Genomic DNA, 27,197 nt, shown 5'->3' with positions numbered 1-27,197 from the left:
TTCCAATCGCTTCACCTTTCTTGTTTCATTGTTTTGATTTCTCGCCAGTATTCATCAAATATCAGAAATATTATCCATCTAAGCACCTCCTATCATCAGTAAATAGTGTATGAACTGTGTTATCAAGTGTACTAAGCTCTATTCTCTCTTCCTTCACTCATTTTCAGAATACTTCGGAGGCAATACGAGTCGGTGACCCGAAAAATTCATCCCTCCTTCTGCAAAAACTTCTGTCGGATTAAAGTGATAAAGTTGTGTTAGGCTTTCCAGAGTTGAGCTGTTTTTGTTTTTTTGTTCTTCTTTTCTTCAATCTAAAATTACTAAACAAAATTATTATTATATTACACAAGTGGGGCGCGCAAGTTAGCGCAATTCGGTTCAATGAGTTTTTGGCAAAAAAATCAAACATAAAAAAACAACAAAAAAACGTTATTCACTAATTTGGTATTAACACACAAGAAATTAGAGATGGGATGTCATGTGAATGTGATGTATGTGAATATAGGAAGAGAACACACACACAAAAGTGATGGTTATTGCGTTGTAAATATTAGTTATTGTAAAGTGTAAACCAAGTATATAATTTAGGTACGTATATACAGATACAAGCTTAGAAACGTAAACAGAAATATAAATATTAAAAAAAAGCAGAAAACAAAGTAAGGCAAATAGAAATACCTCTAACGTTAGTTCAAACAAATAACTAAACAAAAGTGTTAAACTTAAAGGTGTATCTAAAGTAACCAAAAAAACAAAACGAGACACAAGAACAGCAAACAATAAGAGCGCGGGAATCGGGTGACAAATCGCGGAATCGGTCGAATTGGTCGAACAAAAAGGACAGACGGAAAACACGTACGAGATGAGGACTCGGCCACTTCTCGTACCCAAAGAGACTTGCGAGCGAGCGAGCAAAAAACGACAAAAACGAACACTGTTACGAAAAAGAAAATCTAAAAGAAACAAAAAAAAACTCACAAACAATGGTTTCGCATTTATTATTAAAATCAGAAGTGAAACAAGTTAAATAGTAGTAAAGCGAGAAACACTCAGAGAAAAAAAGGAAAGCATGGGCTTTAGCGGCTGGAAGTTATCCAGCAATAAGAGCACGATTAAAAAAAAAATCATGATTGTTCATAGATGTTTCCTCCTAGAGAACATATATTATTAACAAACAAACAAACAAACAAACAAACAAACAAACAAATGAGCACTCTAATAGCCATCGCCTGACCCCTCGCCGTCTGTGTTAATTTGTGTGCAAATAGCGAACAGTCTTAAAACGTCGTGCGTCGTGAGTGTGAGTGACCTTAGCTGCGTGTTTGAGAAGAATTCTACGAACCGAGGAGAACCGAGAAGGAACGTGTGCTGTGATAATTATTTCTTTTTGGGAGATCGCGACTCCGATCGGTAATCTGCTGGGAGAGAAATGGAATTCAAGGCTAGGCTAGGCAGGGAAAGAGGAAGGGTCGAATTCAGGATCAGGGGCCCCCAGCCCGAAAGATGAGAAAAAGAGGAAGAAAGGGTAAATCAATGATTATAGGTGATAGTTTTAAAGGTGAAAAGTGAAACTACGTAGGTACCTCTTATTCCCACAAACGCTATTTATCAGAGAGACATGTTTAAAGTTGAAGCTAAATTATTGTAAATTTTGTACATCTTATGTTTTTGTTTTTCGAATGGCAAAGCCAAACGGCGCTTAGCAACAACATTTGCACGCAGAGCATCAATTTGGCTATTGAACCTTAATACTATTTGACTATTATCCGGTTGTGTCCCATTCGCCCGAAACACGTTTACCCGAAGCACATTTACTGTGTAACAAATACCCGAATGGACATTTACGCGAATGCGACAAATACCCGAATACAACATTTATCCGAATGGAATGTTTACCCGAATGAAGAAGGAAGAATCAGTTTTGTCGAATCTCCTGTTACGAAGTTACGAAGTTTACATGAGAAATAGTCATGAGGAAATTCGAAAAAGATGTTGAAGATTTCGCTGTGTCATTTTTAGAAATTAGTGTAGTCACAATTGACATGCCGTTTTCTTTCCTTTCCGTAATGCTCTTTAAGACCAAGAGATCATTCAGAAATAAGCATGGATAATGGAATATTCTGAAAATAAAGCAGGTAATTTTAACATAAAAACTTAAATTGAAAATGTGAAAAGAATAGATAAGAACAAAAATGGTACCGTAAACCGGGGGCAAATTGATCACGATTTTCAGAAAAAAGTGAATTTTTCAGTATTATTCTGTTACCTTAATACCCAATTATTTCAAAACCAGTACTGGTGCTAAGACCACGAAACGCTATGGATAGTTTTGTTAAAAGAAATCCTTAAGCGTTAATTTGGAAAATTTTTAGCGAAGATTTTCAAAACATAGCTTCGGAATGAAATTGACCAATTTTTGTTTTTCATGATTTTCTACTGTGTTGTGTACAATAGAGGCGAATGAACTGCACAGTTTAAAGCCTCTCAAAAACAAAGAATGAATGTGTACAAAATAGTATAGAAAATCATTGCTTTCTTCATCTACGGTCATTTGATTGTTAATTCAAGGGTTTAAGGATACGAAAACCTGATTTAATCCACCCAAAGGTGTGGTCATGTCTTACCATAACTCTATCTAAGAACTGATCTGCAAGTCGTCCGGTTTTTTGTAAAATAGTTTTGACGTGGTACTACGTCTAACCGGAATATATTAGGGGTAAAACGAAAACCTAAACACAGAACATGGAGGAAAAAATGAAAGATTGCGAATGCTTATAACTCGAACATTTCTTACTGGATTGGAAAGATGTTTGCATCAATTGATAGGGAATATTTCTACGTATCTATCGCAATTAATGAAATGTCATTTTTCATTAGATAAACAATTGAATAACTGTAAAATGTTAAGCGTTATCCAAACGCTCTATGTGCCCTGTTTTGATTGATCCGATTTACGGTTTCCCCAACACAGCCATCGGGAAATCGGTATTGGAAATACATGAAAGTAGGGGGATGTTTGTTCTCACTGAAATGTGTTCCCTAACACAGACTTCAGAACCAAAGTGTCTGGATCACTCAAATAGAAGAAGCAGCTTCTAATAAAAATAGCACCCTCTCTTGGGTTCCCGGTCATACCGGAAATACTGCCGCCGACAAATTAGCCGGTAGGCGTAGTACCCAAGAACCCCCTAATATGCCCATTCCTCTGATGCGAAACTTTGGGTAAAACAGCAGATCCGCCAAAGTTGGGACATAGCCTGGAGAAAAAGTAGAACAACTTTTCTACAAAGAATTGAAAACAACAGTCTTCCATGGCATGACAGAAATAACAGTAAGGAAAGACGGCTTCTCACCCGTCTTCGAATTGGCCACACCAAAGTCACTCATACTTATCTACTTCAAAGGAAAGAAAACCCTCAATGCTCTTGCAATGAGACCCACATTTCTGTAAGTCACTTACTACTGGATTGCCAGCATACAAAGGACGCTAGAATTAAAAATAACATATGACAGATCTTAAGAAATATTCTAAGTAACGATGAAATACAGGAAAATAATTGGAAACTGAATGACCCCGAAGTAGGACCCCGAATTTCTAGTTCCGAGTCAATCTCCCCTATTCTGTATTTCGATCGATTCGAAATATTTCGAACGACTTGATAAAATTCCATTCTGTATTCCGTTCGAGTTGTTTTTGCATTTCGTTCGATCTGTTTGCCTTCGAACATTAAATGGGCGAAACGTTCGAAATAGCGATTGCGAAATTATAACTCGAACGAAACAACGGTTTCGAACGAAATGAAAATCCGTCGGAATACAGAATAAGGCTAAATATGTTGTTTCGTTCAGCCAGTAAAGTGGTAAAAACTGGATCAATGGATCCGAGCTTCATCGTCGGTGATTTATTGCCTTTGATTTGTTGGTGGTTCTAGGAATTCCAGAACTGACTGATGTTGTCCTGATGGACATGCCGTTATCTACTGCCGCTTTAGCCATATTCAGCTTTCCCATCGTCCATTGCATCCACGACGACTTCCTTATGTACTTTCGAGGCATTTGTGTGTAAAGAGACGAGCAAAAATATGGTATTTCAGTTGATATGAAAATCATTCAATATCACAACGTGTGGCGCTTTTACCCCGTCGAAATTGGTCCGTCTTCCCCCCAGAGCAACTTTTGCATTATATTGCACTTTACACTCATTATATTCATTATATTTTACATACATTTTCACGCAGGCAAACCGGAACTATCTACCGAATGACTGAGATACTGGCAACTAACGGAATGTACAGTTTTTGCTGGAGAAATTCTTATTTCGGTTGCCTTGAAAATTAGATCGCTTGCAACCACAACGGACGAAAACTTTGTTTTGTTTACAATGTTGATATTCCGTGCGCTCAAGTGTTACATTTGTGTATTTTTCGAATATATCCTTCTTTCGGGTGAGTGTCGCATTCGGGTAGATGTTACATTCGGGTAATTGTTACATTCGGGTAGCTGTCGCTTTCGGGTGAATGTTACATTCGGGTAACTGTCTTCCGGGTGAGTGGGTTTCGGGTAAATGTGACACAATCCTATTATCCATGCGTAATGAAGGATGCGGATTCTTCACTTCCGATCAAGTCCAACAAAATCGAGTGAGGAGTGTGTCTGCACAGAAAGTTGTATATTTTGTATCTAAACTGTAAAATTTTGTTTTGTATGTGAACTGTAAAAACTTGAGGTTGGTTCGACTGGATGACATTTTATAATCAGACAGAGTTGAGCTGCTGAAGAATTTTCGATGCCACGGAAACTTATCGTGTATAGCCCCGTTGTGTCATTGCCGGAACAACTGATGAAACAAAACTATCCTGCTATCTCAGACGTCACGGGTTCAAATCCTCCCTTCCATCGATCCCAGTTTTGATAATTTCGATTTTCATATATTTGTTTTAGCGATGAAAAAATTCTGGCCCACGCCCAATCTGTCTGATCCGCTCCCAAATCGATAAATAATCGAACAATACTCTCACCGATTTCGACTGGTCTGGGAAAACTTTTCATTTTTTGTCAGTTGATATTTTTGTCACATGTTATCCATTGGTTATAGTTCATCCAGTTATTATGATTGAGCAACAATTCAACAAAAGCATTTTATCTGTTGTACCGTTTTTTATTTCTCCGATGTATGTCCTATTTATATCCATAGATTATTTATTCGGATTGAGTCAACCATATGAGCTGGCAAAACGTTGGAAAGGGTGCACTCCTCGAAACACGGAGAGCTTCGGTACGAAATCGGTTGAGATATATTGATGGAAACACTTCTTCACCCTCCAGCCTTTTTTCGTTCTGTTTTAGACATAATCTAGTAAATACTCTGTCTCCATCCAGAAATAGTCGAATCAATGCATTAATTGTAATTTAAATTGATTTGACCGCCGATGGCGGTAAGCTAAACAAATACAAATATTAAAATATGACGAAGAAGAAAGAACGCTATTGATATATATAGATTACATGCTGTTTATTTTAATTAACACACTATTTAGAAGTTTCCCGCTCTTCATTTTATTATATTACTTATAAATACATTATACATATTAATTTAATTTAATTATTATTATTATTACTACTACTATTATTATTACATTATACATTTACATGTTGAGGTTAGTTTTATTTTGTGTTTTATGCAAAAAAGATGGCGAAATATATTATTGTTGTAATATTAAAAGTATTGTTCTTACGTTCCACCTCCCTTTATATTTTTTTTGCAGCTACCTTTCTTTCAACTATCTGTGCCATATATACAGTCAACTCTCCCTTACTCGATGTTCTGTAACTCGATATTTTCTCTAACTCGATTAATTTCATGGCTCCTTTGATTTTACAAGCATTCTTCTTTCCATAACTCGATCCCTGTCTTACTCGATGGGTTTTGATTCATTTTTCCACGGATTTTCATCTCCCTAACTCGATTGATTTTCGCGTACATTTAAAGGTATTAATTCTGCAATCATGTGTAATGGTAATTGTATCATACTTTCTATTTCTTCTCAAAGACGTTCATGTGGTCAGCGCACCCAAAATCTCTCCGACCAAAGCTCAAATCGATATGTTTACAATTTTTACACAAATCTTTACTTCCGTAGCTCAGCAGCTGGACTTCGACATAATCAAGAACCTGTACCGGTACTATCGCCATTTTCGATTAATTAGTTCGATTAGTTAAACGAAGACTGCAAGAAATGGATGATTCGACGGTATATTTGTCCTTTTTAACCTTCATGTTATTCAGCATTCTTACTGTATTTAAATGCACTCTAGGACCCTTCAGATATACCGGTATTGGATGCAATTGAGACTATTTAAAATTGCTTCAGGAAAGCCTGGGTAAGTCTGAGCTTGCTGATGTCGACAGTACAATACCGTTTATTTGTTCAACGTCCTTTAATGATTAGTGCTAGAGGCGAATGAACTACAAAGTTTAAAGCCTCTGAAGAAGAATGATTAGTGCGAAAAAGACCAAAACGTGATTTGCTGTGATCTGATGCCAGATATCGATATACTGAAATGTGTTGAAAAAGCTGAGTAAAACGCTGAAGATAGTAATCCTATCGAGTTGGAGAATATTCAGGAAGGTTTAGATGATTGTGTCGAAATTACACCTTCGAACGTTCAATCAAAGCTGAAGAATATGTCCGGAATATTGAAATCAACTGAAAATGTACCTGTGAAACTATTTATACTTTCTTCGTGATCGCTACAATTTAGTTTGAATAACATATTTAATCAATATTTTCTTCGTTAATCTCGTTCCTTATACAGTTCGGACTCGATTATATATGATTCGATTATTAGAAACAATCAAGTTTAGTATGAATTGTTGGGATTAAAATAATAATCACACATTAAAAATTACTAACTTTTAAATTTTCTACTTCCAAAATGTTATTCAAATCCACTAATTTAGATGTTCCACTACTAAATCCCGTACAAAATTTTCTCATCTTTCAAATGTAAGCAACAGAATCGGCACGCGTAGCGTACTTTTCAATGTAGAGCCAGTTTGAGGCAACAGAGTCCGAAACAACAAAAAAAAGTTTTACACTGCCCATGATTGCATAGGAGACGTAATCGACAACACCATTAGTGTTGGGAAAACGTTTTTTTGTTGTTTTTGGCTTACAAGCAAATTTCCGATGAAATGATCTGTCCAGTTGAAGGATATTAGCGGCAAAAAGAGGGCCTAGGTGATTTTGTGGATTATAACATATTTTTTTTTTTTGGAAAACGCTTGTGTCTATTTATGCGGACAATCAATCGTTTCAATGAACATTTGTCCGCATAGCTAGACGTAATCACCAGGTTGTTCTGTTTGTAGCGTTAGTATTGACAATTCCGATAATAGTCAAAACGTCTCATTCGGTAGTTTCAGTTGTTATCGGATAAAATCAAAAAGGGTTGGAAGAAATTTAGTGAACTGTCTGGAAAAGTCTTGCGAGTCTATGATATTACTTTTTTCTGAAGAATACTCTGGGATATGATAAAAATAGTTTTTCAATTAATTGAATTTGTAAAGGCAATCTGCAAAGTTGGTAATTTTAGCAACATGATTTATCAATATCACGATCAATCGCATAAAGATGGTGGAGTGACTTACTCCAACGGTATGGGTAAATGCTGAGTATGTGGAATAATTCAATGTTGAATCCGAGGAGTTATTATGCTAAGAACCAATATTATATTAATTTTACTACTGATCTGATTGTTTCATTATCTACTTGAAAATTTAAATGCAAAAGTTTAGGTAATTATAACATTAAAAAAGACAATTGCTTCTATTTGTTCATCGTGTACAGAAAATAGTAATTATATGAGCAGCGTTTCAATGGTTTCTTATATTCATCTATTAGGAAACACTAAGTAATAAGACACTATCGTGACAGACATGTTTGGACTCTACAAAGCATGTGATTCATATGTAGATTTAGCTTATAGCACATAATGCTGACAATTGTTGATTTCCGAACGATATATGAAAGCTGTATGAAACTACGTCTGTTATGCGGACAAACAGTGATTTTTCGGAAACGATTTTCCAAAATTGCTCAAATGTTTTCGAACAAAAAATGTTCGTTTGCATGTTGAGCAAACGTATTACATTGTGTAGAATGCGAAACAGCGAAAAAGTCGATTTTGTTCATTTTGTCGTTTACGTCTCCTATACAAACATGGGCAGTATAACTCTGTCATCGTTGAAATTCGAACATATGCGTAGAAGGATTTTTATCGTCAAATATAACTGTCTATCACTTTCTGAGAGATTCTGGAAAAAAAAGAGTTTATGCGAGAAGGGTGTTTTATGAATTTAAGGGGATGAATCTAAAATTGATTTTCATACCATAATTGGGACACTTACCCTAATATAATATATTTGCAATTTATGACATAAAAAAAACTTAAAAAAAATGTTCTGTATCTCGATACCTCCCTAACTCGATGGTCCCCTTGGATATCGAGTTAGGGAGTAATATTTATATATTTGAGTAGTATTTGCTGTTCCTCAATTTTTTTATTAGTCATTCATCAGTAATTAATTTTATCCACAAGTTATCTACTGAAGTTTTCATCCGCCTCAGGCTCCTAATTTGAGCTTTAATAGTCATGTTTTGTTCAAATACACTGTGTAGTAAACTACGATACGACATATCTTTGGAGAAGTGACCGTGAATATTCACCGTTCAAATGATTTCGGTTTGGGAAGACCGATCTAAAACGTCTATCAGTTCCAAAAACGGAATTGCATCAGATTGGGACACCACATGTTTTGCTAGCCGACTTCCATCTGCATCAATTGGATGGAAGACACTAGACTTGTGGGAAAGTAACGTGGACGACAATCGACTTCCGTTCCGACAACATTTTTTACAACCAATCTTCTGGTGGCATTCTTTGTGTCTTCATCTCGACTAATTTCATCGACAATGAATTCTGCGTAGAGAGAAGGTATCCAACGGATTACTGGTGCAATACGTGGACAAAATCAATACCACGTATTCCGGAGATGCCTCCATATACTTGCAATCCGAACAGTGATCCGAACGCGTGTCCAATGCAGGAAGGAAGGTATTGTATTATAGAGACTTTAAACTTTTGCAGTTCATTCGTCTCTAGCCTTGAGAAAGGCCCTTTGAAAATTCTACTCTACTCTATTACTCTACTCCAGCGCTACCACCTCCGCCCTCTTGCCTTGAGAAAGGCACTCGATCCCTCGCCGTCCAGCTCGTCCAGCAACGATGTTGTCCAGTCGGTGTCCACACAAAGAATGAGGGGTCCAATGCGATGAAGGTACTTGCCTTAAATAGCTACGACTATATTTTTTTACGTAGGACTACGTCTTTGATTTCTATATAGGGGGATCACTCTACGAAAAATGTAACAAAAAATTGAGAGATTTCAGGTGCATATTAAACAAAACCGTTATTGCGATATATGTAATACTATATACCATTAGAGAGAAATTCATTCAGCATTTTTTCTGATTATAACACAAACAGTGAAGATAGTAAAACATGTAAACAATTTATCCAATTAAGTAGGCATGTTTTTTAGATTATACTGGCTGCTTGCGCTGTGGAGGAGGAGCAACAAACAACATGTTTGCATACAATTCGGGCGTTAGCCTCCATGGTAGAGACAGGCAAACCGTTCAGAACGGTACGAAAGAACTAGTTCGCCAAAAAGATTAAACGAACGGTCGTTCTTAAAAAAAGGTCGCTCGCCATGCGAACTGATTCTGAATGAATTGATTGCGAACGAACGGTTTGAGAACGAATGATGCGCAGCTGAATTGTGTATTCAGTTAATATTACAATTAAATTTGCTTCTCGAAAGAGCTTAAAATTTTTAATTTCATGTATGTTTTTATTTATGTGTTGCATAACATATACTGATATACTTTCTGTTTATCAGAGAAAAAATCCGGAGGACGCTGAGATAATTCATGAATGGGATAGACAAAAAAATTTCTAGCGGAGGATCAAATTGAAAAAAATGTTTTCTTTTGTTGTTTTCAATTCATTGTTTGGCCTATTGTGTGTATGTGTTACCGTGATTTTATTACCGGAATGTTTGTAAAAATTGTAAATTGTCGTTAAGGGAGTATTTCTCTGATTGAACTACTATCAAATATGATATTTAATGAAATGTAGGTTGAGTTCCATCAGAAAATATAAACAATTGTGTCTAAAATCTATCTATTTGATTTTTTCAACAGTTTACTTTTGAAAATCGAATAATCAATCGGAATCAATAATTAATGATTCCGGGTTCCTTCCGCCACTACAATTTTTACAATCCGTTTGAAGTTCTATTCAATTCATATAACAAATGGTTTTTCTAAAGCCCCCATTTGGAGTATTGAATAAGGTTAAATTGTGCACCCGTGGCCGAGTGGTTAGCGTCATAACTAACATGCCGGGTGTTCGGGTTCGATTCCCGTTCTGGTCGGGGGAATTTTTCGTCAAAGAAATTTCCTCCAACTTGCACTGTGATCACGCGTATACTAGAGCTTGCCACTCAGAATGAATTCAAGGCGTGTTATTTGGCATAGAAATCTTAACTAAGTACTAATAAAAATGACGCAAGTAATACTACGTTGAGACGGCGAAATTCCTCTAGGAACGTTAGTGCCATTGAAGAAGAAGAAGAAGAAGATAAGGTTAAATTTACGGATTTCTGAACAGTTACGAAATTTCCTCAAAGTCCTACGTCAAGCTTCCGTTCGTTCCTTTAGGCTCAGACTCTTCTACTTTTTACTACTGGACCGATTCAGATGATCGAAATACCAAATTGGAGTCAATGCGCTAGTCTTCTGGAAAATTATTACATATGCGAAAAAAAGGGATTTTGTTTTCGTAATTATTTTTTTTTATCCCATTTATTTATTTAAGGCTCATTAGCATTTTAGCTGTAACAGAGCCAAATTTGAATCGTGTACATGTCACATGGTTATCATATATCTATAACTAGCACATTACACAGTTGCCATTCGCCAGTATTCCTTCTATACCATTACATATGGTAAATTCACACAGTAGCCATTTAGGCGTAAGAGTTGTATGCTTTCTGTTCCATTATCCAGTTGGACCACCGGACAGCGGAGACAGTTGAATGATCATTGTTGAGTTATTTATAGAACAGCAGCCCGATGTGTCTTGCAGAGCAGAGCAGTTGTATGGATGAATCGATCTTATTTCGACCGTGGATCGATCTCCATCGCTGATGATTGTTGCGTGGACGTAGCTATTCTGTAACAACACAAAGATGGTCAATGAGGGTCCTGAGTTTTGAACTCACGATCGATCGCTTACTAAGCGAACGCGCAACCAATGTGGCTACGAAGACCCCCCTCCGTAATTATTGATTGCATTCATTTTTATAGATTAGGGTAGGACGGGGATTGTTGGTCATAGGGGTATGTTGGTCAGTGACGATATCTTGGAATCTGAGCGTACAAAAAATTAGCGATCTATGGATGAAAAAAGTGAATAGGGTAAATGATCTTAGTTTGTCCAATTTGGGGTGATTTTACGCAACTAGTAAATGCAAATCGATTTTTCTTCACACATAATTGATACGAGTTTGGGTTTGTTGAAAAGCCCCAAGTCTCTAGTTGCTAATACTACCATAAGGTGTTGAAATTATTCAAATTTTTATGTTTTTTAACGATTTTCCTTAAAGAAGAATTATGATCATGGTTTGACCACCTCTGATCATGGTTTGCCCAAAAAAAATGATCATGGTTTGTCCGGTTTCAGAAATCTCCATTTTTGAATGAAAACATTCGAATTCACAATTAGATGTTGTATTTATCATTGCTTGAGTTTACTGTCATCATATTGATTCATTCATAATTTAGGCTTTCTTCAGAATATTGCCTTTTCTTGGGCATTTTAGAAGTGTTCACCTCAACACAATCAACACAGAAAAACCATACTTCTGCTATGCGCGAAGCACACCATAAACAAACATAAACAAACTGCAGCGCGCCAAGCGGTTGCCATAGAAATCATATGGACAAAACAACATTATTGAATTGGACAACTCATGATCAGAATTGAGTTCATCAAAATGCGTTAATTTAATGGTTTAGCTATGTAAATCCGATACAAATGGTGAGCAAGCATGATGTTTACAATATTTATATGTATGGTAATCCAGAAAAGGTCTGAATACGTGCCAAATAATCATCTGGTGATCGATTAAAAGTTAGCTCGAATGAGGGGCGCATTGACACAAATAGAAGGTGTATTTTATAATCCTTTAAAACATGTGATTTCGTAAAAATATACTATCAAACTACTATAAATCATGTAAAAGGCAATTTCATTCATATGTTTCGAAACATTCGAAGGCCTTATTTGACACAGGAGCGCTGAATTAGAGCATTCAAAAAAGTGGGCAAACCATGATCATATTTTCGACTGGACAAACCAAGATCATTTACCCTAGCTGATACAAAAAAATAAGCAAATTGGAAAAACTTTTTATTAAGCAGGTTAAAAAATATGGACATGGTTCCGATTTTGCCGAAATCATTCACGGTTTGCGCATTAGAAATAACCATGAAAATAACCATTTCTGGTTGATAACCACGAAAAAAATCGGCTCAAACGTAAAACAAAGGTTTATTGTACGTATTAGCTTTAAGTGTTAATGGAAATTGCTTTTAAAATAATTTTTATTATGTTTTCATGAATATTCTTTTTCATATAGAGAGTGGCTAGTTGGTCACACAAATTGCTCGTTTAAGAGCAACGCATATAACATTTTCAGGTATGCCGCGTTTCATTACGCAAGCTATAAACAAATATAGAAAGCATATGTTTTACTGCTAAACCCAGTGTATTTTTGAAATGAGATTTCTGAACAGCGTAGAGAGAAGGTATCCATATCTGGAGGCGATTTCTATATACTTTAGGGTGAACGGTACAAATGTCATCAAAACAAATGCAAGCAAGAATGAAAGCGGTTGTGCGTCGCAGGGATGCCAGGTGATTTTTTTTTCAAAAGTTTTGACATGGTACGAGAAAATGTCTTCACCATAATATCGAAGGAAAGTTCTTCACACAAAAACGAAACTGTGATAACTCTATTTGTTTATTTCAGCTTTGAAATTTTGGTTGTAACTCAAACCATATCCATGAAACTAATTGTAGAAAACGGTATGTATCCGGAAAACCTTCGATTTGTGAATTGGTCGTTTGAAAGATCTAGGTTAATATATTGCATAGTAGGGCCAAAATAATAGAAATTCAATGTCACAATCATTCGAATTTTCGAGCGCAAATGAACTAATGTTTACTAGAGACAATATGTATTCAGACCGCGTCGTTCGCTGAGATTAAAGCCCTATTTTTCGACGATATTTTCGGCCAATAGTTAGAATGTCATGGAAATAATATCTTTTTAAAATCCACGTACGCTATCATACTGAAATGTATTCACATATAATGTTCACATAATGTTTTCAAAATGTCATCACAAAATCAAATGTCTTTAAAATGAAGACATTCTTCAAACCTGGCATCTCTGGTTCGCCACAAAGTGGAAGACAGACGAAATCGCTAGAAAAGATTGTCTGACTAATTTTCAACGATGATATTTGAAATTTTCATTAATTTGTTTTTTACATGCTACATGATATTGTTCAACTGTTTCTGTTTTGATTTAATTAATTAATTTATAATGAAGGAAACTTCTAATGGAAGAACGCTTATTATTTGCTCAAAAATAACATGCCTATTGGTCAATTCACCCCGTGTGTAGCGTTGGTTGGTCAATTTATTCTGAAATATAAAGACGTTAAATAAAAGAAAAAATTGAAATAATTGATTCTCTGGTCATTTTTCGTTGAAAGGGTAAAAGGTAAGCTTCATTGTGGTACATAACATTCTAACGCAAAACTTCGTACTACAAAGTTATAACCAAATTTATTCGAAAATGACCAACTAGCCCCGCTCTACCCTACTTGGTTAACGAAAGCGGACGCTATAGTTTTTTATATCTTTTTTTGAAAGCTGAGGTTTTTTTTACATAACATATTCAAAAATCAGAGAGGTGTTTTTTCGCTTTTAATTTATGTTTTTTTCAAAGTTAACATGTTTTGTTTGCGCAAATAGTTTAATGAAGAATATAACAAAACTAATTTTATTCCGAATGGGTATCGATCTGGAGTTCTTAAAGTCCGAGAAAGACGTACCGAAATTCAATTTAATTAATTTATGAGGTACTAAAGTACGAAATTTATTCAAGTCTCTACGTATAACATAATAGTCGAGGATTTGAAATCATAATAAGTGTTGATAATTTAACCATGTTACAATCGCTATAAATCATGACGCATGGCAGTCTAGTAGCATAGAAATATTGAATGAAGTCTGAGAATATGTTAACTTTGAAAATTCATAACTCAAAAACGAAGAAAATCTCTGATTTTTGGATATGTTATGCAAAAAAAACATCAGCTTTCAAAAAAAAAAAATAATATAGCGCCCTATGTCGTATAATATTTAAACAATAGAAATCAAATACAATCAATAATTACGAAAACAAAATCCATTTTTTTTTCGCAAATGTAACATTTTTTTCAAAAAAGACTAGCTCATTGGCTATAATGTTATACTGACGATTTTCACTTTTCTTCACAAAACGTTGTTTTTATGCATAATCTTACGGAAAAACACAAAAAGATATATAGTTTATTCCCAACTTTAAAAAAAGTCACAGGAGGGTTGTGTCCAAGACACGACCGCATAGCTGACGTAGGATTCCGTTAGACTATCTGTTGATTTTGGATATGTTTGAAGATTTACATCTTTAAACTCTTTAATAATGAGTTGGTGGGCCAGAAAAGGGCCGTTTTGTTTGGTTGTTGGGTATTGTACGTTAACTCCACCAGTGTTCACCGAGTGATGATGGCAGAAGGATGGTAAATAGTCGTTAGATGGTGCGTATCAGATTATCTTTTACCGAAGTGGAACGAGATATGATGAAAACCGCCCTCTGCGATCCTAGACGAGATACCTCCTGTGTTATGTATGGATGAAATAAAGAAAAAAAACTCACCAATGTAATATAAGATAATTACCAATCCAATACCGAACACAATCATAATTTTTTCTCATCAGTAAAAACATGTTACTTTAATATAGAGAAAACATATTTGGAATGGAAAAGGTAATGTTCTTTTATAATTTTTAATTTCTGAGTGTTTATTCAACCCAATTCGAATTTTAATTGGAATAACAACACCTAATATTATATATAGAGGATATGGGAAATCACTTTTTTCTAATATTTATTCATTGTTCCAATTTTTCTCGCCGTATAAACTTTCCTTGAGTGAAAATGAACACAACAAAACAGACAGCTTAAACCAAACGACTTGTTTTCGAGCGGGAACGCACCTTGGTTTTTGATTTTAGTAAATTAAAATAAATCGTTTCATATATGAAGTCATTTTTAACACAACTACTTCCATATACAATTTTACACTTACACTTGGTGCTAAATTGTTCACAATAAACGATCGGTCATTGATATGAAATTTCACGAAGCAACCCCCGACTTGCATATATTTGCAATGTCGATTTCCCCCAGGCAGCTTGGTTTTGATGTCTCTGTTAGGGACCCGCCGCATGTGTTGTCAATTTCGACCAATCAGAATGTTTTGGTTTTGGTGGGTATTTCCGTTAGGATAGGCGATGAGATTTTTCAATTGTTTGATAGTTAGTTTCATGACGTATATTATTTTCTTCAATAAAAAAGTTGTTATGGAGTACCGAAATCAATTGACGCAAAAATTTCATCAATCCATCATGAAATGACTGAGTAATAAGCGTTTGAAATTGGACAATTTTCACGATGCAATCGATTTTCGGTTTTCAATTTGTACCCCAATATGTTCCCGAAAGACGTAATCCTACGTCAAAAAAAAAACAACATCAAGCTCAATTGTCCCATGTTGATATTCTAGGCATAACATGAATTTTTAAACCCGTAATCAAGCTTGATTGATTCAGTGAGGGGATCTCATCACATTTCATCAAACAATAGTATAGTGCTTATAAAAAACCCGGTGTATTGCTAAACTGAAATGCTTAAAGCTTTTGGTAGACAAATATGCGAGAAAACTTTGATTGCGTTTTTCTCAGTTGCTAATTTTGGAACATGGGAAAACTATGCGTAGATATGATTTTTTTAAAGCTATTTTAGGTAAAAAGGGGGAAAATTGGGGGCCCCGTCACCCAGATATGGGTGACCCTCTTCTCGTTCATAATTAGTAGGATTTTTAAATAGAGTTTGATGGAATAAGTATCTATATTTAAATTTAGAATGTGTAGAAAAATCATCTATATTTCGGATGGTACTACTTCTTATGAAGCTCATATAATGCGACATTGGCACTTGTTATAGTTTGTATGTTTCAATTATGTGCGTCTTCAAATTCGAAAACAATATTGGTGGATTATGTAAAAGTTGTCTGAAAACAATATTTGACCTTTGTTAATATTTATCCGCAAGTTGGATGTGGACGTCTTCGCTATGTCAACACGCTTTCTTCCTCTGGTATGTAATCTAGACATACTTTCGTGGAGGATATTTACGCTTCAGTTTGAATAATTTTGTGCCATGCTAACGTGAGAAGTAGTCCTGAGCCAATCCCTTTATTACCTTATAATGGCTAACGATGAGAAATAACATCAAGAAACTCAGCCAAATGCCAGCTCGGTAATCGACTCGACAGAGCTTCGTTTGATGTTGTTGAAAGCGGACACGGTCAGCTGAGAAGCGACAATGAATTGTCTTTGTCAAGGCAGTTGGAGAACGAGTTTGGATTGAAGTTGTCCACATTGGTCCTTTCCAGGGCTAGAGACGATTGGTGGTAGTCTGTTTGGTGGTAATCGAGTCGACATCGAATATTGGCGTGCGTCGAGCGTCGAGCGAGTAGATAGCCGCCAAGAAGAAACCGAAAAATGTCATCACTGTTGGCAAATAATCTTCCGCTACAACCGGAAAAAAAACAGCAGCCGCTGTCGAAAAACTCAAAGTTTCTACTGTGATGACGGTAAGCAACAAGAACAAGGCTCCCGTTACTGCACTAACTAATCCAACTAAACCATCGAAGTCCGTTGCACAGAAGTTAAAAACACCGAAGCCAAAGAAAGCAGCAGAGCGGTTCAGAAAATAGTTACAGTCATCACACATCACGCACAACACGAGGGATTTTCTTTTCAGTAAACAAAATCCAGTTCATCTCAGAACTAAATATTACTTCGAAGCGTTTCTAAAATACTGCGATCAAATACATTCTTTTTATAATTTCTTCGATCAAGTGCGATCCACGTAATATTACCTCTTTCTGCAACTTATTAGGGGTACATTGATTCTTGAGAGACGTTGACATGATTCGCCGTCAAACGATGTTTTCTCAACAATTTCTCAAACGGAAAGTGGGTGTTGTGACGAAGGAAGAGCGAGCGCAACATCTATGTGGACTGATTGGAAAGGACATATATTTTGTCTATTGGAAATGATATAGATGTAACTTCGAACGAATGATCACTAAACCAACGAGAGCCTTCCCTCCCCCTACACCCAAACTAGCGTTGGCTGAAAACATTTCATCTTTGGCAGAAATGATGCCATTTCGTGTGCTGGAGGGTCAAATGCGCAAAGAATGAGCTATTTTAAAAGCTTAAAAATGGTTTGTATGTATGCGAGCAGACATCTCTTTCTGTTTTCTTTTCTCATTTCATTTGGGATTGTGCCAAAAAAAAGTCCATACGGCGTCAATGGGGATCTAAGGCCGGCTGGAATGCAAAGCTATTTCACACGACCACGCTATCCATATAGCTGCCAGTGCTGTTATATAGAATCGTGATAATATTACACCTCATCATAACATGAAGTTGGAAAGTGTTTTCTTAGAAGATAAAGGAGAACATGAACGAGAATATATCTTTCTCTGTCTGGGCCGTGTATTTGGCAAACTATACGAAAAGTTTTCATATGCTTTCATTTGAATGTGTCTCCTGTTTCGCTCGTTCATATTGGCTCTAGCATATATATTATACAAATGATATACATGTATTGGAGAGTCGAACTTTTTGTTGTTGTTATTTTTCATTTTTCAACTCATACTTGTTGAAATTCATCGAGACTAGTTGCTTGGTTGAAGCTCATAATACAGATTTTCTTCCGGCCACACCAGACCCAGAAAACCTTCTTTGGAGTTATATTCACTTGCCCAATATGTTGTTTCAACTCAACATTATTGTTAATGATTTGCCCTTCACAATTCGCTTCAAATGTGTATTTTTATGCTCCCGTGGCCGAGTGGTTAGCGTCACCCATTATCATGCCGAGGGTTTGAGTTCGATTCCCGTTCTAGTCGGGGTGTTTTTCGTCGAAGAAATTTCTTGCACTGCACTTGCACTAAGGTCACGCATATTCAGGGGCTTGCCACTACAGAATACATTGAAGGCGTGTCATTCGGCATAGAAATTTCAACTAGGTACTGCTAACAAAAATGACGCAAGTAATACCCATGTTGAGAAGGGTAAAGTTCCACTGGAAACTTTAGTGTCATTTAAGTCAAGCCATGAAATTTCGTTGCGTTTATGAAACGAATCGTAGATTGAGATGCGTTCCTTCAAACCCTATCGGGTTGTGCAAATGTTGCAACCTTGGACAATATTTGATCTCGTTTGGTATTCGATATGTCAAATCCGATCGTGAATATCGCCTTTTATTACGACTTCAAAAGATGTGATCCTGCGCTGTTGGACGAAGCTTTGGCTAATGTGGACTGGGTACTCCTTCTGTCTGACTGCCCAGTAAACACTGCTGTTTCCCGTTTCTACGAAGTCGTTAATGCTCAAATAGATGACAAGGTACCGCTCAAGAAGAAAAAATCGCAAAAGCACCACAAATGCCACTGGTGGTGTAAGGAATTAGGAACGAATCGCAACAGACTTCGAAAAATTCGCAAACGTTACTTCAAGAATCGTTCTGCAGAAAACAAGCTAGCTCTCCAGAGCGCGGAAAGAACCTACAATGAATTGAAGAACGCTGCATTTCGCAACCACATCAACCGTTTGGAAAGAAATTTTAAGCGCGATCCGTCATCTTTCTGGACCTTCATCAGTCCAGAAAGAGTCTGCGAACCTTTTCGCTGACTTTTTCAGCAGCGTTTACACTAATTAACCATCCATCGTTGAAAGCGAACTAAACTCTTCTCACACCCTTCATCTCCCTCGCCTTGCATTGTCACCTAGTGACGTTCAGACGGCGCCTTCATCTGTAGATATATCGAAAGGCGCAGGGCCTGATCGCCTACCACCATTGGTGTTAAAACAATGCGCCACATCGTTGTCGCTCCCCGTGTCGATTCTCTTCAATAAGTCGTTATCTGATGGAGTGTTCCCGAAGGCATGGAAGATCGCATCGATTTCACCAATCCACAAAAGCGGAAATATCCACAATGTTGCCAACTATCGCCCGATCTCAATATTGAATTGTCTAGGTAAGGTTCTAGAGAAAATGGTACATGACGTCATTAACCGCTCCGTTCGACATGTTATATCAGATAGACAGCACGGGTTTATGAAAAGTCGCTCAACTACTACAAACCTGATGACGTTTGTGCATGGACTGATTGGGAAGCTCGAGAAACGGAAACAGGTCGACACAGTCTATATAGATTTTGCCAAAGCCTTCGACAAAGTTCCATAGGCCTGCCGGATTGGATCACTAAATGGACGCACTCTTACTTAACAAGTCGCGAGGGGTTCGTTAAGTTCAATGGTGCCATGTCTGGTACATTCAACATCCCCTTTGGAGTGCCACAGGGCAGCCACTTAGGACCACTCATTTTCAACATTTTTGTCAACGACATCTGCAGTCTTCTTCGCTGCGATTGCCTGATGTATGCAGACGACCTTAAGATCTATCGTACCGTGTCCTCGTCGCTGGACTGCTGTGTGCTACAGGAGGATCTAAACTCACTACTAGATTGGTGCTCTTCAAATGGCATGCAAGTGAACACTTCGAAGTGTAAAGTCATGTCTTTCACTCGTCAACGCTCTCTAATCGATTTCGCTTACACAATGGGTACAAGCAACCTGGAACGCTTTGAGAAAATTCGAGACCTAGGCATACTGATAGACTCCAAAGCGAAATTCAACGCTTTGAAGACCCTATTTTGTTCTCTAGTTAGAAGCACATTAGAATATACAGTACAAGTTTGGGCACCATACCACAGAGAGCAAATTACTCGAATCGAAAACGTCCAGAAAACTTTCATAAAATATGCATTGCGCCGCTTACCCTGGACCAGTGTTGTAAACGGTCGACATTTCTCTCAACCATCATATACTGCCCTTGCTCAAGAGTTACGGCTCAATATGTATTGCGAATGTAACCAAGAATGCATTGCTCGGTTCTAACAGTCACATCAGAAATAAACGCACGGCCGCAAACACGACTATCAATTGATCCTTTTTTATGTTTTCTCTTTCTGTCGACCGTACCCAGAAGAGCGATGAAAATATGCTATTTCCATTCTACCATTCGTGCTCATAACCATCCCTCAATTCCGGCTAATATGACTGTAGTTTTAATGTAATTTGACATTAAAACTGCAGTGGTGTGCATTCTTTTTCTCCCTTTATTCTGCATTCAAGCGTAGCTGCACATATACATCCACCTGCTCACTCACACATCTATACACGATGGATGGTATTCAGACGGATTGCTATATCAAAGCAACCGTTGAACTCTCCCCTATCAAGTGCGAATGTGTTGAATGAACGTTTTCAGCGGTGAGCGTTCCCCGTGAACACTGTTGTTTAATTACAGGGCGATGGATATCTAATGTATAGGACGAAAAAAAGCCGAAATGTCATATGACATTTTTAGTTCAACGGTTGCTTGACTGTTCATTTTATGATGTTCATTAATGACACAGCACATACGTCTCCATGAACAGTCATACGATGGTGACCATTAGCAACACTGCCCTGGACCAATCCCGTAATTTTTTTTTTTTTCTGTATTATAGTGACTTTCAACGTTTCTGGCTGGTTCGTCACTTTTACACCTTCCATTTTGGAAGAATGTCGGGAGTGAGAATTGAACTCGTGATCTTGAGCGTGAGAAGTATGGATGTTACTTCCACGCCAGATCGGCTCCACGTCTCCCGTAATATTACCGGCATATGAGGATCGATGTAAATTGATCGATTTAGAGACGTTAGCCAAGCGGCGGATAAATTCGCGCAGGCTGTTTATATTCGATCTGATCACCGGCCGTCTGGATTGTTGCTACTTGCTAGAGAATTTGAACTTCCATGCACCTGTGCGAAATCTCCGGAATCGAGTCCTCTTGTGGGTTCCTGCTCATCGTACTCAGTACGCCTATTTCGAGCCTCTGATCACCAGCAGTAGGCTATTCAACGAAGTGACAGACGTTTTTGACTTCAACATTGCAAAAAATACATTTAGAAATAGAATAAGACAAATGAGATAGTTAACTCTGTACTACTTTTAAAGTCGAAGACGATACGAAATAAATAAAATATGAGTTAATATGTAGTCCATACATTGTAACGTTTTTCGTGCCCATGCTTCACCAGGTGCTCATGAGCGGTTTTAGACATCTGTAACGAATCTACTAATTGATATGTCGAGTACTGAGCATCAAATCTTGACAAATGGCTCAATTTAATTGCCATCAGTAGCATGTACTTTCCAGACAACCCACTAGAAGCGTATTACAAAAATTATCAGATATCAATAAAGAAAACATCATTGCTAGAAACAGATCTCCAGAGATACGGCCCGTGCACCAATGGAAGAATTTGTGGTTCATTTAAATTTTTGGGAAACCTTGGGAGCTCTCGAAAAATGGAAACGAAGTGATTTTGTGATTTTGAATACTACAAAAATTCCAACATTCTTGTTTATGTTTACCCGACGGAATTCATGGTCCTCTATTACAGATTGGAATAAATTGGTATCAGGGAATAAGTTGTCATATGGAAAATTATGGATGTTCGACTGGGCAGCAGTCTCAGGCATCTCAGTCTTTTTGTTGATGAATTTTTATTTTTATATCATAGTTCTCAGGGCGAACGTAAAGTTTAAAAAATCTTGTAATTACGGAGCAGATCTCATTCAATTTTAACCATTAACATGAATGTTTTACTTTAAAAAATATTTTACGTTTACACGTTTCCATTTTTGTAACCCCTACCCTCCCTAAAGTTGTCCACGTGGTATGTGAACAGCCTCTTATATTTTCTGCAAACGCTAGTTTGGATGTACCTACCACAATGTGACATATTATACAAACAGTGGAACCTCAGAATAATACAGAAACCAGTTCGTCCGATACGTATTTTGCCTGTTCCAGAGAAGCAGAAGTTGTCGAGTTCAAATAATTTTTCTTTGGAACAGAATACACCTACGCATTGCTATCATTCATGTTTTGCCTCTAACTTATTTTTTGTAACTTGCCTGATCAGGAGCTTCCGATTACATCGTCATGGTAAATAAGCGTTTAAAAAAGTAAAGTTCAATAGTGCTTCATTAAAACAACAACACCTAATACAGGTCGAACTCGATTATCCGGAGCATTGATTTTTTTTTCACTCCGGATAAACGAATCCTCCGGATAATCGAGTCAAATCATTTTTTTTTCTTTATTTGTTTTTTTTTGCATGTATATTTCGTTTTTTGAAAATAAAAGAGAAATTTGATTTTTGAGTCATCCCCTTAAAGTCAGAAAACACCTTTCTCACATGAAAAACATCAATTTATCCAGATTCTCTCAGGAGGTGATAGACGATCATATTTTATGGAAAAAATCCTCCTACGCATATGTTCAAATTTCAACAATGACAGAGTTACAGAACTTTTTTTTTGTTACTGACTCTGTTGCTTCAAACTGGCTCTACATTCAAAAGTACGCTACGGAAGACGATTCTGATACTTTCATTTGAAATATGAGAAAATTCAGTACAGGATATAGTAGTGGAACAACTAAATTAGTGAATTTTAATTACATTTTGGAAGGGTTTGGAAGTGGAAGTGAAACACTTAAAAGTTGATAATTTTTAATGTGTTATGATTAATTTTATCCTAAAAAATTATATTAAACTAGAATGTTTCTATCAATTAAAATAAAGTTCTTTAACCGCTCCACTATTTGTTTATTGACGCACAACTTCTATCTTTCTTAATTTGGCTGCAATATCGATATAAACAATTCCTGGTGAAAATTCACGCAAAATCTTCAAAAATCACGATTTTTACCCCACTGAACATGTGATAGCCACTTAAACTTCGCCTTAACGTTGAAAGGTTACATTTCTTCATGAAATAAGCCATATTTGAAATATATAAAAAAAAAATATTTGTTTTCCAAACTGAATATAATCGAGTCCATAATTGTATATAATCGAATCACATATAATTGAGTCTGTATATTATCGAGTCCGACCTGTACTGTATTCTATTAGTCAAATCATTTCATTTGATACCAATATTGAGAGGATTGCAAAAAATACATAGTCGACCATTTTGTGGCGGAGACCTTTTCGAGTTTATGTTGTTCATAGTGTAGTGTATCCCAAATCAAGTCATTCAGCCATTTTTTTGCGGCGGTCAAATTGAATTTTTCAAGACCATGGAACACGCAGTTTTGACAGTAGAATTGAATGTATGTTCCAAATTTCAGATCAACCATTCAACAGGAACGGGGTCAATTTTCTATTAATGTGGGACAACCCAACAAACATTCAAACATACATAAAAACAGGTTAAGCTGAATGAAACCATTCAAAAATTAATTAGTTGTTTGGGGACTGCGACCATCTTAAAATTGGATTTTTCATTATCTGCTGTGTTCTACTAGTCAAGAACTTTCTTTTGATACATTTTTGGGCATTTTTCATAAATAACTGTATTCTACTAGTCAAGCCCTTCATTTGATACCCATGTTAATGGGGTTGTGAAAAAAAAATATATGGCTCCATCTTGCGGTGGCAGCCATTTTGAATTTCTACTAGTCAAGCCCTTTCATTTGATACCCATATTGATGGAGTTCTGAGAAAATATGCAATCCGCCATTATGCAGTGGCCGCCATCTTGGATTTGCATTTTTCATAAATAACTGCATTCTACTAATCAAGCCCTTTCTTTTGATACCCATATTAGCTATTCAATATAGAATTATTATACAAATTATTCAAAATTTCTGAAAATCAAAAATAAAATAATCCGGGTATTTCCACAACATAAACACCAATGTATACTCAATCTGAACTCTGGGCGTCTGACATAGCTGATCCGTATTTTGGATATCATTAATTCCCGAACTGCGACCGCATCAATTCTCTAGTTGTTTATTTCTTAATTATTTGCAAAAATCTTCGCATGAAAAAATCCACGGAATCCAACAATTTCTGATATGTGACCCTATTGAATTACAACAAGTCAGTCGGTCAAGTCATTTTGTTACATTTATGATTTGATAAATGTAGTGAGCGAAGATTCTTTCTCCAAACAAATCGCGACCAACGTTTCTATTTTGATTTTTCGATTTTCGGTTATGAAATGTACAGAAAACTTCACAGAAAAAAAACCGTGAAAACAGTTTGTCGCTTGAGCAAGTGAACGAAAGTGAAACGAAAAACAAAAATCTTCATATATACAAACACCATTAACAACAAAAAAAACCATACCTAGATAGAGAGTAAGCAAAAAAGATGAATCACAGAATTAAACACAGGCAAATAAGGAATCATGTTAGGGAAAAATGAGTACTAATCACAGATGAGATAGAATTCAGCCTGGATCAACAAACAATTTAAGTGTAATATAAACAGAACAAAAATTGGGAAGACGAAACAGTTTCAAAATCGGATGGGATGAAAAACAAACAAAAAGCAAACGAGATTCTATTTTTCTATTGCGTACATCTAGAAGATAGGAGTGCAAGCTTATTATAGCGCTGCATCAATCGATAATAAGAGAGCAGATTATATAACGGTTAACTTTTGTCAGTTTTGTAAAGAATCACAAACAAAAAAAATCAACACAACCTTAACAGCTTAGCAGCAAGAGATCAGTAGAGAAGAAACAGAAACAAATCTTACATAGAAATACGTATTGTTATGAAGTTCAAATCCTATGCAAACGACAGCCAACAAAACCGTAAAACTAATAGAGATTTTAGTGAATCAGCCAAGAAGAGTAAAAAAGGGTTGCCAGTGATCTGGCACACGTGTGATCGAACACTGGCAACGTTTTGTTTTTCTATCCGTTTGGATCCAAACATGGCGACGAGAAAACGTAAAAAGACCACTGCCCACAACAAAAATATGCATCGATCCTTGCACATGAGTGGTTATTCTGAATCAAACGTACAAATTTTCAAATCATTACATTATTTTTCAAAATAGTACACAGAGAAAAAAACGAACAAATCATCAGAGCAGAAATGCAAACTTACGATTGGTACCGAATTGGTGGCCTCGATCAAGGAAATAATGGTAACATCCTTCCCCCCCCCACTAACTCCCATTCCCACGAAATTCATTAGATAACACTCTTAATGTTCAATGTGAAAATGGAAGATACAAACTTTCAGTTCAAATCACCCCTAGATATTTACTCACTCTCTCTCTCGTATGAATGTGGAAATGTAATTAATGTTCTAAAACTGTGTGAAGAACGGTATCCAAGAGGAGGGTAAAATGTTGACCACGATTGGGAATGGAAGGCGAATGTAAATACACACTTACAAAGACTATGGGAGAATAAGGGATTTTCTGGTCACCCTATTAGGGATCCGAGAGCGGAATAATCTGATGAATTGATGTTTTCTAGAAACAAAAAACAAGTAAAAATTCCATATTGGCTCTAGAGTTAGGAACATAAAATAATTAGGACAAATTGTAAATTAACCAATTGGCTAACCAAACCAAAATAAATCAACGATTGGACATTGAAAATGCACGGTGATTGTTGCCTAAAAAATTATGTTAAATCAAAACAAAACGCTCTTATCAAAGCATAACTACCATTCGGCTATGTTTCGTGGTGAGGTCCAGGTTTCCGGAGTTTTGGACGGAGAAACAAATGATGATGTGTGAACAAAAAGTCTGTAAAAAATGTGTTATTATTTCGATGTGTACATTCGAAAAGAAACTGTTAAAAGTGTAATCAAATCCAAGTGCAATTTTTTTCAAAATACCGAATAGATTTTTTATCTAATCAAAATTAATCGTAATTTGACATTTTAACTAGAGGCTAAGTAAATCAAAATTTTCCCAACTTTTTGGTGTAAATAATGAGAATCAGAATCGACTTCATCAGCTTATTCGAGTGCGCGCGTGTTTAATGTTGTGCGGAAGGGGGGGGGGGGCGGTAATAAGGGAGGGTCGAATCGCTTTGAAGCTCTTTTGTATACGAGGGATAATTGCGCCAATTACCGGATTCCGGATCCCGCCATAGGGTGGCCAGGATGATGCGAAATGGTGGGCTGTGTACTACAGTAGAAATTATTGTAATGTTTCTGTACATACAAACAGTCAACAGACAAACACAAACAGACATACACACGCAGAGACGGAGGATGAAATGTGAAACTCGAGAAATTTGTTACCAAGATTTTTGTCATAATTTAAGATGAAATCCGCTTTGTGTTTTCCTCAGCGAAGCATGAGCTGGGTTTGTACAACAAGTGATTCAATACTAGACCACATAAAGCACACACACACACTCACACTCATTCATACACACATACCAGAAACAAAAATTTATTGTTAGTAACGAAATTATATTTAAAATAGACAAGAAAACAACATCTGATTGGATCAAAAAATAACAGAAGTAAAGTTACAAAAATGAAATGGATGATGGTACACAGAAATAGTGCTAGAAGTGTAAGTATATATATACATTATTATACTTATAATTAATATGAACTTCATCATACCGATATTATTGGATTGTATTTAAAGGTGAACCAGAAAACAAAAAAAAACAACACATTGTAATTAATATTGAACTATTATATATTTGATTCATAAAGATGAAATAAATCGTACCATGAATGAATTATCAGTCTGGTTT

At 36.4% G+C, this 27,197-nt stretch overlaps 1 protein-coding gene across 20 annotated transcripts in view; it reads left to right on the top strand.

Annotated features, from left to right (window-relative positions):
- LOC129779208 (nuclear receptor coactivator 1) overlaps positions 1-27,167 on the top strand; it is a 530,617-nt gene extending 503,450 nt beyond the window's left edge. For 19 of the 20 annotated variants that reach the window (XM_055786539.1, XM_055786538.1, XM_055786537.1 and 16 more), the window contains one exon: positions 168-27,167. In XM_055786539.1, coding sequence (XP_055642514.1) covers positions 168-242 — 75 coding nt within the window. In that variant the 3' untranslated portion in view covers positions 243-27,167. The remainder of the gene's footprint in view (positions 1-167) is intronic. The other variant, XR_008743593.1, reaches the window with a different exon arrangement.
- Positions 27,168-27,197: the final 30 nt, after the last annotated feature.

This window comes from Toxorhynchites rutilus, chromosome 3 (genome assembly GCF_029784135.1).
Source record: "Toxorhynchites rutilus septentrionalis strain SRP chromosome 3, ASM2978413v1, whole genome shotgun sequence".
In the NCBI taxonomy this organism is placed as follows: domain Eukaryota; kingdom Metazoa; phylum Arthropoda; class Insecta; order Diptera; family Culicidae; genus Toxorhynchites; species Toxorhynchites rutilus.
The sequence above is the reverse complement of the archived record's forward strand: the minus strand, read 5'-3'. Positions and strand labels throughout refer to the sequence as shown.